Here is a 17,436-nt window from a genome sequence, read left to right as displayed (position 1 = left end):
CTTCACGAGTGCTCCCTCTTCAGATCCAGCCACCCACATCCTCTCAGGAACCGGACAGGTAGACAGGCATTTCCAAAAGGAGAGGCGGCAAGTATTAGGGAGCAGGGACAAACAACATCACTGCAAGGCTCTCGCTAGCACACTGGTAATGCACCATCTCTGGAGAAGCATTATACCAAATGTGGCACCAATCATCATATAGGTATTCTTTCATCTCTGTGAACAAATAACCTGTTGCTTCCACCATCCACTTGTACACAACAAAACAGAACGTATTAGTTTTGCTTTCAAAGCAAACATGGGAAATCAAGCAAGGGATGTACGAAACACTTCTCCCCACCCGCAAGAAGCCCAACAGCAAGTTGCAGTTGTGCAACTCTCTCAGATGCAAACCTTGTTTTAGGCTTATGCCTTCAGCTGTCTTCCAACCAGAATTTCCACAATTGCTTCCTCACATGTGTTTTTGCAGGGGCACATGGGCAGGTACATGCTGATAGATACATTGCATCACTGTGAAAAGTGACACAATTTTACTCAGAGGTCTCTTTTCCGCACAAAACAGACTGATGTATGTGTGAAAGGCTGCCCTAACAAATGCAACTGCTAGTGATAAAACTTAGTAGCACAGAACAGGCTGGGACATTCTCATACTAAAATTATTAATTTATTTAAATTAACAAATAGGTGTTTGTTAGAGGTTTTTTTCCCAACATGGCATAAAAACTCTATGGTAGGTACTCAAGATTTCTTGCCTGCTGAAAGAATACAAGTTTGTATGACAAGTCATTTGTACACCATCTTCATTGCTCAAAAAACCAATATGCTGCTGAACCACAATTCAAATAGTTGAAATGGCAGGTGCTACAGTTGCTCCAAATGAAAAGTTCACCATGACCTTGCAGCAACAGAAGAACCCAAAGGAGTCCCCTCTGTTTCTGTCAATCTTTGCTCTAACTGCAAGTGTAGAACATATCAGCTACGGACTTTGTTTTACATAATTAGGAAAGTATCACTAGACAAAGTTATCTTGTGACTTTTAATAATTTCTTTTTTGAGTGCATCTCCTCAAGTTCACCTATGCATCTAGGTTATTCTAATACAACCTTACTATTACAGTCCTCAAGACCTCATTTAGGATAATGAAGTCACTGGTACAAAAGCCTTGGTCAACCTCCACAAGTTATAGCAAGGGTTACTAACAGAAAAAAAAAAGTATTCAAGACAGACACTGCAAACCATATTTTATTAGTAGGGGATTTAGGGGAAAGATATAGGCAGTCTGAAAAGAAGTATCTCAGTTAAAAGTTGTTACAGATATTCTATCCAATAACAAGCATACATGTTTTCTCCTTCTGGAATGGGCAGAACAGAGTTTATTTTCACACTACGTATCTGCAAGAAAAATTTTTCAGTATCATATTTTCAAACAGAAAAATTCTGTCAAAGCTGCTGAAAGGGGAAGAGAGCACAAGTGAAGTATGACAAATAAATGGGATATTGTTTAAACAAAAGGCAGTTCTAGCATTTGACCAAGTTGATCACATGCTTTTCACCAGTGTACCTTGGTCTTGAAATGCAAGAATCATAGAATTGTTTAGGTTGGAAAAGACCCTTAAGATCACCAAGTGCAACCATGAACCTAGCACTGCCAAGTCCACCACTAAAACATGTCCCTAAGCACCACATCTACACATCTTTTAAATCCTCCAGGGATGCTGACTCAACCACTTCCCTAAGCAGTGCCTGTTGCAGTGCTTGACAACCCTTTTGGTAAAGAATTTTTTTCCTAATATCCAATCTAAACCTGCCCTGGAGCAACTTGAGGCCGTTTCCTCTTGTCCTGTCACTTCTTACTTGATAGAAGAGGCCAGTACCCACCTTGTTACAACCTCATTTCAGGTGTTTGTGGAGAGCGATCAGGTCTCCCCTCAGCCTCCTTTTCTCCAGGCTGAACAACCCCAGGTCCCTCAGCCTCTCCTTGCAAGACTTGCACTCTAATGAACTGCCTCAAATTCTGTACTTCACTTAAGGAAGGTTCCAGCAGTATAATGAGAATACAAAATATAAACACACAAAGAACAAAACCTTCTTCTCTGTTGTTTTTTCTTTATAATCCAATTAACTACAATTTCTAAACACACTGACATTCACATCCCATAGACCCTAGCTTTTCCTTTCCTGTAACAAGAGAAAGAACATGGATAAGCTGTCAGAGCATCACATTTCAGATCCCCATCCTGCTATAGGTAGACCATAAATGAACATTATGTGAGCAAACCAGCTGAACCTTTAGTCAAGATAAATATTTAGCAGCATAGCACCAGAGCAAAACTGAGGCATCGGTACCAATTTTCTGTAAACTATGATAAATACTACTGACTAGAGAGCTACAGCTCTTGAACGTAAGGAGACAAACTGAACACTAAGCAGTTTCTCTTGCTGTTTACTATTAAGAGAATCTTTGCCTTTTTATAAAAGGAAAAAAAAAGTGGTGATGCATTAGAGAGTAAAGTGCCATAGCCAGATCTTTTTTATTGGATGGTTGTCCCATTAGTCATTTAACAAATATCCCTAAAGATATAAGATATTAATTCATCATAAATGGTACAAGTATTTGAACACCTCAAGTAGATAGTGCTTTTTGAATCCTGTATTTTTTCCCCTAAAACAGATTTTTATAGCTGGATGATTTAGATACCAAGATTTTAAAAACTGCCACAGGAATTTGATATAGGGTTTAGAAATATCTCGATATATAAGACCAGGTTTCCAAACTTCTCTTCAGAATATGCTTTAAGTGATCCTATTGAACTTTTATTGTCTACTAACTCCACTTTAGCACTGAGGAGTAAATCATTGTCTCCACCATCCTCTCCCCAGGGAACTTCATGACTTAGTGTTCATCAAAACAGCTAGGATCAAATGTCAAATGATAGTGTGATAACAAAAACAACAGGGGAAGCCTCAAACATCCTGTAAAACACTAAGAAAGGATGTCAACACTAAAGTAGTGATTAAACAATTTGAGAATCAAGTAATGACACTGGCATCAAAGGAACAGGTATTCCTATGTTCTCCCAAAGCTGGACTTGTGGGATATCAGCTGAAAGCAGGATCAGTCATCCCAGTCAACACTATGAGGAGGAACTGACAGCCCAAGGGCTTAGCCGTAGGTAAGTTATCACTGTAGGACTGCCAGTTCCTCTCCCCTCCTTCCTTTGACTATTGCAGTCAATAATGGCAGAATTTTTTGTTACACTTCTTCACACCACGGAATAAATCCTTACTGATAGCCAGAACTTCAGTGCAGTAAGGACTGTATAAACATGGCAGGAAGGAGAGGAGGAAGAAACAACTGTTAAGCAGAAGCTTGGGTCACAAAGTCCTTTTTCACTGCCCATATCCTGAATGTACTATCTTTAAAGTAATATCTAAAATTTTAAAGGTAAAGTTCATCAGATACATGACTTTGATTACTACAGCAGTGTAACTCAACAGCAAAGACAGAATTTTGAGCTCTAGACAAAGCTTACTGCAATACCATACTGAAAAACTCAGCATCTGGCAAAATTATATTACCAATTTGTTTTGAAGAACATAACCCAACATATACAGCATAAACAGATCAGAAGACACTTGGCAAAAGGTTGATTTCCATTGATTTCTAAAGTATATTAGCAGCAGAGTTTTGGGGTTTTGTGGGAAGGTTTGGGGCTTTTTGTTTATTTGTTTGGGGTTTTGGTTTTTTAATTATTATTTGGTTGTTGGTTTGGGGGGTTTTTTGTTCATGTTGTGTTTGGGTGATTTTTTTTTAAGTTTTCTGTAGAATTTCTTAGATTATTTTTTTTCAGCTATTCTAAAAAAAAAGTATCTTTAATACCACAAGCATGCAAAGGACACAGATGTGCCTGAAACTCAAAAGTCAGTACACTTGGGATGACATCATGTTTCTGAAATCCTTCTGGAATCCTTTGGGAGAAAAACATGGGTGTATAAGAACTGACATTAATAAAGCAAACAGCACTAAAAGATTCCAGATTTTTGGAATATAAAGTAATCTAGACTGTTCTCAACAGGAAGACACTTGAATTTTTTTTTTTAAACAGCATAGTAAGACAATTTTGTAAAAATCCTAAGGTTTTTTTATAAAGCTAGAAAACATTACACAATTGTTAACAGTGATAGACTGGCCTAAGTATTGCAAATAAAGAATGCCTCCCACAAACAGGGTTGAGTGAGAAAACACGTATTGAATACTGAGATAGTCATCAAATTTGAGAGGTAGATGACAATCTACAAGGCAGCACTACAACTGTTAATGTAAATGGCATTAAGTATTACCTGCCCACTGTCCATTGCTGTGTAAGTGTGCAAAGAGGAGGAAGAACACTCTCTCTCACCTAACAGCAGCTATACTCATCTCATGTCCTTCATCTGCATCATCAGTTCTCCCAAAAATGCAGGTGGGGGGAAGAAAGGATTAGGAAGGCAAGGCAAAAAAAGTCAACCCCATTTGTACATGCAGACAAATAACAGGCAGAACATCCCATCCAGACCACAGTGAGTGTGACTGGGCTCACGGCACAATCCTCAGCACAGTCTGGCTAGATCGAGCGGGAACAGCAGAAGCCCGCATAGGCAGAAAAGAAAGTACCAGAAGTCCTGTACAATACTTTCCACAATGTGAATTCAGACACAGTGCCTAATGTATTTATGATGGTGCTCCACTGTTGGAAAAGCATTTCTGTTCCTATTCACCCTGTCCATCAGATTCTGGTTTTCATTAAGAGGAAAAGCAGTAACTAATAGCAGCAGTAACTAATAGCAGCACTGATGCAAAGGCTTTGTCACAGTGATGATCAGAGTATGCTGTTAACTGGCCAACACCTGTAAAGTGTTAGCTGTTACAAAACATATTCATTTCAAAAATGGTGTTAAAAGTACAGCTCAGTACACAAGTGGGATCACAATTTTTCTGTTCTTTGGGTAGTCTTCAAATTTCTCAAGGTACCATCTGAAAAACAAAGACGGAAATCTGATGAGTACTGAGTCTTCAAAACGCTGTTGAGGAAATTTAATAATGGTACAATGCATTCAATGTAATCCATACATTTTCTGGCTACAATCCCCCCAAAATGCCTGTAGAACCTACTCAGGACAGAAAACTGCCATTTACCACACTCATCCTAATGATATCTAATCACCAACTACAGTGCAATAAAGTTACTGCTGCCAGCAATGGGAAATCAAACGAACAGATGTGGTGAGAGCAGCCAGGGAAGAAGTAGTCTGTTGTTGCAAAATGTATGTAGTTATGCATCCTGAGTATTTGCATTTCAGAAGTAGAAGGGAAAAAAAGAAAATAAAAAACATTCAAGGGGATAACATGTCAAATTGTATAATGACTTCATGTGGAAGCAAGGGATACCTCAACATATGTTTGACAGTCCTGTTCTGGATAGAAACATCTTCAGTTCCAGTCAGGATTTGAATAATTGAACTGAATGTGACAAGTATTACACTAGTCTTACTGCTAATCACCCTCAAAGTCCATCACTATTTTAAAATCCAGACAATTTTGAAAGAATAAATGCATAGTGATACCAAGTGTTATTATTTGTCTGGCCATCTTATATAACAAACACAATTACTCCCATTTTCAAATATTTATTCTTCTGCTTCTCTAAAATACAAAAAAAAAGAATTAGCTTCAAAGCTGCGGGTATTCATATCAATAGGTAACTGCAAGATCAAAGCTGGAATAAGCAGGGAACAAAACATGCAATGCACATTAACCTGCAGCTGTGGAATACCAACATTACACTATTTATCCTTTTCAGTCATTTATTCTAAGTTTTTCAAACTAAACAGACTACACAAAAATATTTCTTCACTTACATGGATTTGCTATTTTTAGTTGGGCTTTTTCTGCACACCTCTTCCATTTTTATGCCTTTTTCCTTTAGTGCAAGTTACTTCCTTTAACAAAATTTAGCTTTTCATAATGCTCTGTAAGTCAAGAGCTCTGAAACAGCACTGTCAAGGCTTAAGACAGACCGAAACCAATCATGGAACTTGAGCCTGAAGAACATAATATACAAGGAGAGGCTGAGGAACCTGGCATTGCTTAGTCCGGCAGGAAAGAGACTAAGAGGCTCTGTTACTGCTGCCTACAGGTACTGGAAGGGGAGTTATTTAAGACAATGGATCAAAACTATGAAAGAAATGCAAACTCTTGCAGCTGGAATGCAATGGCCCCATGCAAAAGTTCAGGCCAGAGACTGACTGGCTAGATAGCAGCTCTGCACAAAAGGATGTGGACATCCTGGTAGACAAATTGAACGTGAGTCAGTAATGATCCCTGCAATGATGAAGGCTAACTGCATACTGTCCTGCTTTAACAAGTATAGAGCCACCAAGTCAGGGGAAGTGCTCATTCTCCGCTACTCAGTGGTTGAGAGGCTGCACCTGCATTACTGCCTCCAGTTTTCAGGTTCCTGTGCAATAGAGATGTCCACAAACTGGAGAAGAATCCAGCAGGTGGTCATTAAGATGACTGCACAGCTGGGACATACAAGAGGAGAGGTTGAGGGTACTAGGCTTGTTCAGCCTGGAAAGGAAATTAAACAGATCTAACTGCAGTCTTCCACTAACTACAGCAACATAAGAGAGAAGACAGAGCCATGCCCTTTCTGGAGGCACACAACAAGTGGACAAGTGGCAGGGGATAAAAGTTGCGACATGGAAAATTCCAACTGGACGTAAGGGAATAAAACCTCTTCCCCACGAGAATGAGAAAAATCCTGTTCCGGGGCTTTGTCAGAGTTGTGCTGAAGCCTCCACCCTTGGAGATACTCGAAACTCAAATGGATGAGGTCCTGGGCAACCAGGTATAGCGTCGTGGTTAGCCCTTGCTGGAGCAGGTCACACCAGATGGCTGGACTGGACAACCTTCAGATGCTCCTCCCAACCGAAGATATTCTGTGACTCTGCTCAGTAGTAGCAGGTGGTAAAACAAGGAGAAATGGTGACAGGCTTGGAAGGTTCAGCTTAGATAGTATGAAAAACTTATTCACTGAGAGGGTAATACAGACCTGGAACACCCTACAAACAAGGTGCAGGAAAACCTCCATTTCTGGAGGTTTTCAAGACCCCACTAGACATAGCCGTGGCTGCCCTAACAGACAGTTAGCAATGATATTTTTGTCAATCTACTTCCTTGATAAATTAATGTTTATTTCCTCTTATGCCACTAAGTTTCAGCAAGAGAACCAAAGCAGGAAGCTAAGAATAACCAAAATAAGATTAAGGTGTTCAAATTCTTTTAAACATGCTACTCCTTAAAGAGAATCCTTTCAAGTCTTCTCAAACTATGATCCTTTTGTTAACAGGAAAGCCACATTATGAATACAGTACATTAGCAGTTGGACTGTTTAATTATGGAACAGAGACCTTATTAAATATCATCTACCAGAACTGTTTTCATATTGTCTATACACTTGATTATAAACAATAGGATATAGACTTGACTATAAAGTGTGCCTGTTACAGAAGACTTTAGAGTGATTTTCAAAATTTTAATATTATAGAAACAAGTTTGAGCCACAAGGGAAAGTATAGTATATGATCAATTAAGACAATTTTCCAAAACTTGTCTATAAGCTTTACAGATCCATGATGTTGACCACCTCATCATACACTGTGTGTGTTTATGCCCAGTACTATCCCATTGAAATTCTGCAGTGCTTAATATTACTCAGAGTATTCTCTGTCATATCCTCCATTGAAGTAGCAGTCTTTCACAAAACTTGCTCTGCAACATCCCTGTGGGATGATGTGAAATGGAAATGAAGTGTGGCATAGAGACAACAGAAATTATAAGACACAAACACTTACTGGTGGTGTTGTTTTGCCCTTGAACCCAAGATGAAAAGCGTACACAATGCAAATGCAAGGCTTTCAACGGTGCAGCAGGCAAGGGCAAACCCAAACCATTCCAGGATCTCTCCAAAAAAGTTGGCTCCACTGACATACTCAAACATTCCCCCTGAAAGCCAAACAGAGTTGTTTTAAAAGCAACTTAATCAAGGAGATCCCCAATGCTATCTTTTACTGTTAGTCAAACACAAGCTACATCACCTATGTGTCTCTATTTTTTGAAGGCAGTGTTTTTCAGTTCAAACTGTACTATGGAGGATGACTTCAGACCTCATTCTAAGATAGACCTTCTCCAGCTGCATTTTTCCTCTTTAAATCATGAAAGAAAAGCAGATTTACCAATATCAGAAGCAAGTTCATGCCTTTGTAAATAATTATTCAACGATGATATCAAACTGGCTCTGATCATAAACTAAACCTTTTTTAAAGTATGTAAAAATAGAAAATATGCTCCCCTTTAAGAGTCCCAGGAAATACTCAAAGGGGTAGTTGGCATACACTTTAAGTACTTCAGAAATTAAATCAATTATGAACAAGATTATTATGAATTAAACTTCCAAACTTATCCTCTAGCTTAAAATGCATTGCCCTTTTGTTTCTCTACCACTTGAGCCCTGACACTCAGTGAAAGTAGTAATTGGAGGTCAGTGTTAAATGTGTTTTACAGCCAATTATGCATAAACAACCAGTACCCACCTGCTGGGAATTTTATAAAATAAGAACTTGCACCCTAATTCCAAAGTTAGTATACAAATTGATAACATCTCATTATGTGCTTTACTAGCGGGACTAAACAAACAAGTATTTGCCAAATGTAATAAAGGACATGTTTTGACCTTGCTTTAATTCCTTTGCTTTTGTAACAAAGAGAAACAGAATTCTAACACTTAAACTGGATAAGCAATATCCAAAAGACCAACTCCTTCTGATCATGCAGCAAATAACATCTTATTTCCTTCAGAACTTTTTTGTACACTGAACATAGTACGGTCTGTTCATATTCATTTTTCACATGGGCATTTGGATTTACATCTATTAAAATTATAAAGTTACCTTCTTGGTGAAAAGTAACAGTCTACTGCCTTATATACCTATTTCTTCCAGTTTTATTAAAAAAAATAAGCTCACCAAAGCCCAAGAGAGAGCAACAACTACAGGAAAAACTTAGAGAAACAGCAGAATTCAGAGGTAACTTATTTTTCTACTCTCACTGAGTGTAATACACCTGGAAGAGTCTAATGTTTCCAAAAGTGTCAATAAACCTTAACACTTCAATAGGCTCCATAACAAATCCTTTCACATCCTCCATTTTCCCATGAAGGCCAGAATTTATAATGCCTAACTTTCTTTGGATTTCTGTCGTCTTTTCCCCGTCCCTCCCTTACCGCAGCAGTCGTCACTTTCCGGTTACCTATGATCCCTCCCTCTTCCTACGTAGGACAACCTAAGAGGGGCCAGCCACACACAGTTGCTCAGTACTTTCTGCCTCCCCTTTCCTGCCCCCACACTGGGATGATAATTTAGGTTGTCTTCCTCCACCCACCTGCTGATTCTCATAAAAGTTGTGGAATGCTATGCTACATTTTTACCACTTTCTAAAAATACACTCAGAGTTGGTCAATAAATTCAGACTCACAAGCCACACGATATCATGAAACAGATCCCTTCAAATACTTGGCTTAAGAGGAAAAAAACCCCAAACATTTCCTACATTATGAAATCACTTCTTGAGGTAGACAACAAACTGCTATTTCCATTTTCCTCTTACATCATAAATGACTATCTCCCCTAAAAGACACCAAGCGTTAGAAGGTCACCTCTAGGCAGAATCACGTTATGTTGGAAGGGACCTCCTGAGATCAACAAAAGCAGGGGCAGCTAGAGCCAGTTGCCCAGGACCACATCCAGTCCGGTTTTGAGCATCTCCACAGATGGAGACCACACAACCTCTCTGGGCAACCTGTACCAGTGTTTGATCACCCCCACAGCAAAAACTGTGTTCAGATGCAGTATCATGTGTTTGTGACCAGTGCCTCCGGTCCTGTCACTGGGCACCACTGAGAAAAGCCCAGCTCCCTCTTCTTCATTCTACCCCATCAGGTATTTATACACATTGATAAGATTCCCCTGAGCCTCCTCTTCTCAAGGCTGAACAGTCCCAGCTCTCTCTGCCTCTCCTCATCACAGGTGCTTCTTCTGCTACCAAAATTTCTGTACCATTTTTACTTACCTCTTGGTATCTTGTAACCGCTTTCCCCTGGTTTTCTCAGATTCCTGAGAATATGATCAGAATGAATATTGATTGCCATGCCAGTCAACCACCCTATAAAACCTGAGGAGAAATATTTAAAATACTATCTGTAATAATACACTGAGCCAAAGTGCTTGTTCAGAAAAACTACAGTTATATATTGCACATTAGGCATATTATCTCAAAGCAGTAGAAATGTAAGCAGTACAAGCAATTCTGGTGACATCCTGCACAATCCCAGTCCCACACTGAGCTCTTCAGTCAGCACAGCTCACAGTAACCAACAGGTCTCTAGACAGGAATAGTACTGCAAGTATAAAGTTTATTCTTACGTTGCTAGACTTATATAAACAAATGTATGCATGTGCATATATACAGATGTACTGTGTATATTTCCCTAACTTCCACATAGAAAACCAAATACACTAAAGTTTTAAACACTGAAAGAAACAGCCATTCTCATTCCTGCCAGAGGGAGACACCTCAGTCTCTCTCCCCTGCCCCCCCCTTTTTTTTTTTACTGACAATATACCAGAGTCTCCACAGCAGACTTCCATGCAATCAAAGGAATAACAAAATTGTTAAGGAATTCACACACCATTTACTTGTGTCATTCAGCAAAATGGTTTTACCATTTATACCAGGCTTTCATGAAAACTGAGATTGCCACTTTCTGCATGCTTATATCTTGCTGTAATTGCATGGGATAAATCAAAAGGAATTTAGGATTCAAATTCAGTATTTTCACCCTTCTATTTTGAGTCTTTGCCTACACATTACCCATGTTATCTTCCTTTGAAGGCAGCATTCTTTGTTACTAGCAGCAGACAGGATTAGTGTTTTGAGGGTAGATGCATTGCATTTTTTTGAATCCACCTCCAAAGTAACTGATTTTTATTTAAATTCCAAAGAAAAAGTCAGTAATGTGCTTCTAGAGCAAAGTCACTTCACACACCAGGTAAAGAAAGCTTTGTCTTTTTGCACCCATAATGAGTCTTTCAGATGGTTCTCCCTCAATACAGAGAAATCCGGTAGTACAAGAGCAAAGACACTAAGTGGATATCCAGATGTATGAGGCCATGTTGCCAGACGAGTAGGTTGTCAGAGTATACTTTACCGAGACTTAAGCTACATTTCAAAGTGAAGCTACAGATGTAAGCAGACCTTGCCTCTCAAACAAGTTGCTAGATAGGCAGCTTTCCTCTCTCAATCCCTTGGGGGCTGCGTTTACCTAAAGGACCTAGCTGTCTGCTTCCACATGGATTAGGAGAAAATGACTGCTCTGCAGAGAAACTGACGTTTCTGTGTGAAAGGTCTCTCCATATTTACCTATATAAATAAAAAATGTTTGATTAGCTTGTTACAGTCTGCTTACATTACAAAACCAGTAGCAGAATTTAGTCCTGTGAAAAGCATGTTTCTGAACCTTTTGTTCATACAGCACCATGCCATAAGTTTCCATTAGAAATCAAGGTGTGTAGATGCCACATGCAAAGTGTCTGTTGTAGTAAAATTTTACCATAATCCTTTCAACTATATATTCAATGCAATTACATCATCATGAGATAGATTAGATAAATGTAATGAGGAATTTACAGACCAATTCATGTAATGACAACGTTCAAAACCACAGGGTGAGCAATTCAAATGCTGTTGAATTCTACTTTTAGGAAAACAGATCATTTTAACTTTTTCCTTCAAAACAGATCTCTATCCAAACAGAGAATCTTGAATCCCCACAGCATCCAGCAACAAAAATAGTTTGCTTCTCTTAGCATTTGTGATCATGTATCAATTGGCAAATTGCCAGAGAAGATTCAGACTACTTGAAAAACAAGGGATGTTATTCATACAATTAAATAAGCAAGTCATTGTCTTTATCCATACAATAATTTGAAAGGAGATTTCATAACAAGCACACAGATTACTTCTACTTAATGTAAACAATATTTCTACTAATTTATTTCACTATTAGCATGAGGAAAAAACTGTACTGAAAGTTAGTACCAGTTCTAGAAAGAATACTAAATTTATTTCTCGGGAGAGGAAATCAGAGACCCTTTGATTTCTCTGAAATGCCACTGTAATTTTGGAGAATGTTACCAGTGTATTCTGTATCAGTACCTGTTTGCAAATTAGTATCTGAACTACTAAGAACTTTTCAGGTAATGCAAAAAGACCGGAGCTTGCTTTAAGAGTGCCCAATTGCTGTAGATTAGCTTGATTTTGTGCATTTTTACCCCTCCTACTTGAAAACCACCACATGTCAGAAGGAGACAATCAAATCCTGCTTCACGGAGAACAACCCGGTGAACATAGGCTGTTTTCACAGCACCCCTCTTCACGTTGAAGACCACCTTCCCCTGAAGTACTGCATAACCACGTTCCCTGTGCCCGTACTCTGTACTTCACCATCCTCACCCTCGGATCCTCACGTGGCCGAGGGCTAGGACCACGCTCTGCAAAGCCAAGAGCTGGTGATCCACCACGACCTGTGGGACTTGGCTTCCCCCAGAGGGAAGCGCGGATATGGGAACAGGAAGGGAGCCACAGCGTACTCCGGTAGGTTCTCTGAACCACAGGATGCACCGCGCAACATAGATGACCTCACGAGACTGTTAAACCCAAGAGGCGTTTTTGCTTCATCAGGATAAACCTGGAGATTAAGGCCTGGGTTCCTAGGATCCCAGGCCTAGCATCCAGTGTACAACACAGCACTACTGCATTTGAGTTGACCAAAGCTACAAGTATAAACTGCAGATATTTGAAGGTACCTAGTTGGGATGAATACCAAATCACAATTATAAATATCCACTATGTTCTGATTATGTTGATGTGTATTACAAAAAAAAAGATATTCTAGTTAGAGGAATAAAAGAAACACGAAGTCTTAGGTTTGGCCATTTCATAGCCATGCCAAACTATACCTAAAGATTTATTGTAATAACAGTCTCAAAAAAGCCAGCGAGTGACACTATTAAAATGGTTACTATGTATACCAGGAGCCTTCACTTTCTTTGTTTTCAGGATAACTTTTTAAAGCAATATTTTGCCTTACAATAGTCATGAAAGCAACACTTTGCTTATAATTAGCATAAATAAGCATATATTCCAAAATGGTATTATTTGAAAACAAAAACCAAACACAAACAAAAAGAACCACCAAACAAACCCAAACCAAACTAATTCATACACAGAAGTATTTATAACTGAAGGCAGATGAACCTATTATCATTTATACATTTACATCTTTCAGAAATCCTTGAAACTCAAAGAAAAAAACACCCAAGGAAACCTGAGCAACAGCCTTACTACCTTAAGATCTTTCAGTAAGGAGGAATTGATTTATGGCTCCTGACTCATGATTTGTTTACAGCATTGTATTGAGATATCTTTTGATTAAGGTACTAACTAAAGTAGGACACCGGAAACAAAGCCTGTGTTGCATCAGTCTTCAACAGTTTTAATCAACAGATCTTTTAATCAGTTTTTTGTTGGTTCCAATTTAAAGAGACTGGAATTTCAAAAGTACCAAGAGAATTTCAAGTATATCCAAGTGCCTAGCGCCCACTGAAGTCATTCCCTTGTACCTCAATTTCTCCATTTTTAGAGCACAAGCAGTGCTGCCTCCTAACCTTGGCCAGAGAAGCTATTTCAACTTAAAATTTCTTCAGTCTTATAGTCATGACAGCATTTAGCACTGTGGCCCTCTATTGTCATCCACAGTAACACTGCAATAAAGATAAAAGCTTCTTATTCTTGCTGTAAAAGGCTTGAGAAATCTGGGAGAAACACTAACTTGCTCTGGCTCCAGAATAACAACAAGAACTGGACTGGGTCAGATCAAGGATCCACACAGCCCAGCGTTCTGCCTTTGACTGACAAGGCAAAAATAGTCTTGTTTATCTTCAGATCAAAAAGATCCTTCTGTAAAGATTTCCTTGGAAAATGATACCATGTTTTTGACAGTAGGCAAAAGTAGATGCCTAGGAAACAAAAAATAGGGCAAAGACAATACTTTGCCACTAAACATCTTAGCCTATTAACCATACACATGGCTTCAAGTATAAATGTAACCTCACTTCCTGATAGGTGTCAGTTCACAGTTCTAAAATAAAAAAGGTTAAAAGGCTTCCAGCTACAGCAAACAAGAGAATTAACTGTGAGAAAAGTTATAACATGGGATTAAATATAGTATAAAATTATAATAACAATAATTTCTTTCCGTGAAGACAAATGAAAACTACACCTAAAGTTCTCATAACATGTTTTAACTCACCTGTAATGAAACGTGGATCTTTTAACCAGCCTGAAGGGTATTCTGCATAGTTGCTTAAGCTTCGGCCTTGCAAGTACCCATTGTAAACACAGAACAGAAGCGCTAGCACAAAAGTGAAAAACGGTGTGGGTTTTCCTTCCCGGATCAGAAGAGGAAATATGAGCGCCCTATAGCAAACAAGGAAAGTAAAATGGTTGCATTAACAAACAGAAAAGAGACTTCTGATGTCCAAAACTGTAATCTATAGTCCAGAGCCTTTGATCCCGGTTCAGAAGGATAGTTACACTCGCTTTAACACCTCAATGTTAATTTCGTTGCCTAATTGGAATTACAAGATCACCCCTCTCTACCCTTACGACGGAAATCTTGAACTCTGTACCCAATACAATTACTTTGTCCAGAGCAGTAAAGGCAAGGGGTATTTTTGCCCTCCTTTGTTCCTAAATCCTCAGTGGTGTCACCAGGCTTTCTGGAACAAGCCAGGTCTCCCAATCCCTACACCAAACCCACCAGCACTTCCAGGGGGTGAAGTTAATCCCCTTGAAATTACCCTAACTGGGCTCAGTTTCCTCCTTGCCCTAAAAGGCACTTAAAAGCATTAATTGCTTTGCCTTGACAATCTCGGTCTACCCCATGACACCTGTTAAAGACATGACAAATCCACAGGTGCAATCCCATTTGGGTAAAGGAATCTTGATTGCTTTTGCCAGGGGATTATGAGAGTAAACAAACAAGCTCCAAACAAGAAAAGCAGGTGAATGTTTTTGTGCTCTGCCCCACATCACTAGCCAACTCCCAATCACCTATCAATTTAATTACAATCTATAAAGATATAGGAGCAGGATTACAGAAGCCTGAGCATTCTTCACATGTTTTCCAGCTACCCAAGGACCACAGCTTCAAAGGAGACTTTCCAGAGGAAGCAAAACCGTAACAGCTTTTGAGAAAGCGTAACAAATTCATTGCTGTGATTATTTAAAGCCTGCTACATTACAACAAATGGAATTGGATAACAGAGGTCTTTTCCAGTCTGCGTTCACCTACAGAACAGTCCCTTAGGCCGGCAACAGCAACAAGCAACTGGGGAAAAGAAACTGCAGTACAGCTCAGCTTTCTGTACAAAGCTTTGCCTTGCGCTTCTTGCTTTTCCCAGACATTGAGGATGAGTTAAGATCCCATGCCAAAGCTAATGTCTTTACTCTTAGGAATGGAATAGGAGGAAGTAAAGATGCACTCCCAGGTTTGCCAAACTGGTCAGCCACCAGGCCGACGGTACATTGCATCCGTCTTGACCTGAGGATACAGAATACTTTCAGTCAAAAGCAACAGCCTCTTCCAATAAGCACCGGATATCACTGCATATCAGCCACGCACTTGGCTTAAAGTTAGCCTGATGAGACTATCCTGCTGTATGAGCGCAGTGGCAGCGTTACTTGCCGAGTATCACCAGTAACTACTGTCCGTGACTTGAAGGGAGTGGCAAAATCTCAACCGAGCTCCAGCTAAGCTGCCTTCTCTTCAGAAGTTTCACAGAACACCCAGATACCATCGACTACGTGACAATGCGGGGCACTCAGCCTCAACTCTGCCAGCATTTTAATGAGTCGTTGAATATCGTGAGCTGGACAGGGCCCACAAGGCTCATCGAGTCCTGTGTTGAAAGCCACGACTGGAAAACAGCTACTATTTCACTGTATCAAAATTATATCGGCATCCAGAAGTGAGCTTCCCTTGCTGGAAGACGGCATCCTTAAGCCCACCCGGTCAAGTCCTTGCCTGAGCGGAGCTCGTCACAAGAGCTACGGCTATAGGGTACAGACCCTACTGCGTGCCGAGAGGGCCAGGCGCTCCCTTTTCGTGCCGTTTTCTGCTGCGGCACCCCGCTGCGCCCCACGCAGCGCCCGGGCAGAGCCGCCAGCACTGCTCCGCTCCCGTGAAAACGCGGCCCGCCTGCCCGCAAAGCGGCTGCGGCGAAGACGCGAGCGCTTGCTACGGTAAGCGATAGAGGTGCATTCACAGCAGAGCGCCGGTCCCCGCCGTCGGAAACGGTCGCCGGCCGCCCCTACCCGGTTGTCCCCGGCCTCCCGCGGACCCGCCCCCCCGTCCCCGTCCGACCGTCGGTCCCCGGGGCCGCACCTGTGCGCGTAGTGCACGACGAAGCAGCCCAGGAGGAGGCGGTTGGGCCAGGCGGCGGCGGCCGCCCCGCCGCAGGCGGCCAGCCCGAGCGGGACGAGGAGGGAGGGCAGCTCCTGCAGCGCCCAGGCGGGGCGGGCGGGCAGCGGCCAGCCGAAGCGCGGCGAGGAGTACCGGCCGTAGGGCATGGGGACGAAGCGGAGCAGCAGGGCGGAGGCGGCACCCAGCGCCACCAGCCCGTAGGCGAGCAGCTCCAGCAGCCGCCGCTCCTCCGGCCCCGACAGCCGCCGCCAGAACCCGCACACGCCGCCATCGCCGGACCCCATCCCGCGCCACCGGCGCGCTCCTCTCGCGGCGCCTCCATTCATCGGCCGGCCGGCGGCACGCCCACCAGCGCCACGGACCAATCGGCGCCGGGGGCGTGACCGGGACCGCCCCCTCCGCCCGCCAGTTGGTGGAGGCGGCCGCGGTATGGGGGAGGAGCTCGGGAACGGAAGTTCCGCCGCCGGGGCGGTGGCAGTGCAGCAGAGCGGCCCGGAAGGAGGGGCGGGCCGGGCCGGGCCTGCGCACGCGCGTAGCGGCGCGAGCACGCGGTGCCTGGCCGCCGTTCGGGCCGGCGGGAACGGGAGTGGGAGCGGCCGCCCTCTCTCCCTCTCTCACGGCGGGGCGTGTGGCGGGGCTCGGCCGGCGCCTGGCCGCCATGGGCCGCCGGGCGCGCGACCGCCGGCGGCAGGAGCGGCGGCAGGAGCGGGGCGGCGACGGCGGGGACCAGGCGGTGAGAGCCGGGCCGGGGCGGGGAGGGGAGGGGAGGGGAGCGGCGGCGAGCGACGGGGCT

At 42.1% G+C, this 17,436-nt stretch overlaps 2 protein-coding genes across 5 annotated transcripts in view; one reads left to right on the top strand and one right to left on the bottom strand.

Moving 5' to 3' along the window:
• Positions 1–925: 925 nt before the first annotated feature.
• Positions 926–17,303, bottom strand: SRD5A1 (steroid 5 alpha-reductase 1). The gene is given in 6 exon segments (XM_049823754.1): positions 926–5,014; positions 7,897–8,047; positions 10,169–10,270; positions 14,469–14,635; positions 16,605–16,955; positions 16,957–17,303. Coding segments are annotated over 6 exon segments (1,185 nt in total). The 3' UTR covers positions 926–4,947.
• The window catches only part of NSUN2 (NOP2/Sun RNA methyltransferase 2), a 31,001-nt gene continuing 30,793 nt past the window's right edge, over positions 17,229–17,436 (top strand). For all 4 annotated transcript variants that reach the window (XR_007508962.1, XR_007508961.1, XR_007508963.1 and 1 more), the window contains exon 1: positions 17,229–17,376. Coding sequence is in view for 1 of the 4 variants with exons in the window: in XM_049824071.1 (XP_049680028.1) it covers positions 17,302–17,376 (75 nt within the window). In the remaining 3 variants the exon portion in view is untranslated. The remainder of the gene's footprint in view (positions 17,377–17,436) is intronic.

Source organism: Accipiter gentilis, chromosome 20 (assembly GCF_929443795.1).
Source record: "Accipiter gentilis chromosome 20, bAccGen1.1, whole genome shotgun sequence".
Classification (NCBI taxonomy): domain Eukaryota; kingdom Metazoa; phylum Chordata; class Aves; order Accipitriformes; family Accipitridae; genus Astur; species Astur gentilis.
The sequence above is the reverse complement of the archived record's forward strand: the minus strand, read 5'-3'. Positions and strand labels throughout refer to the sequence as shown.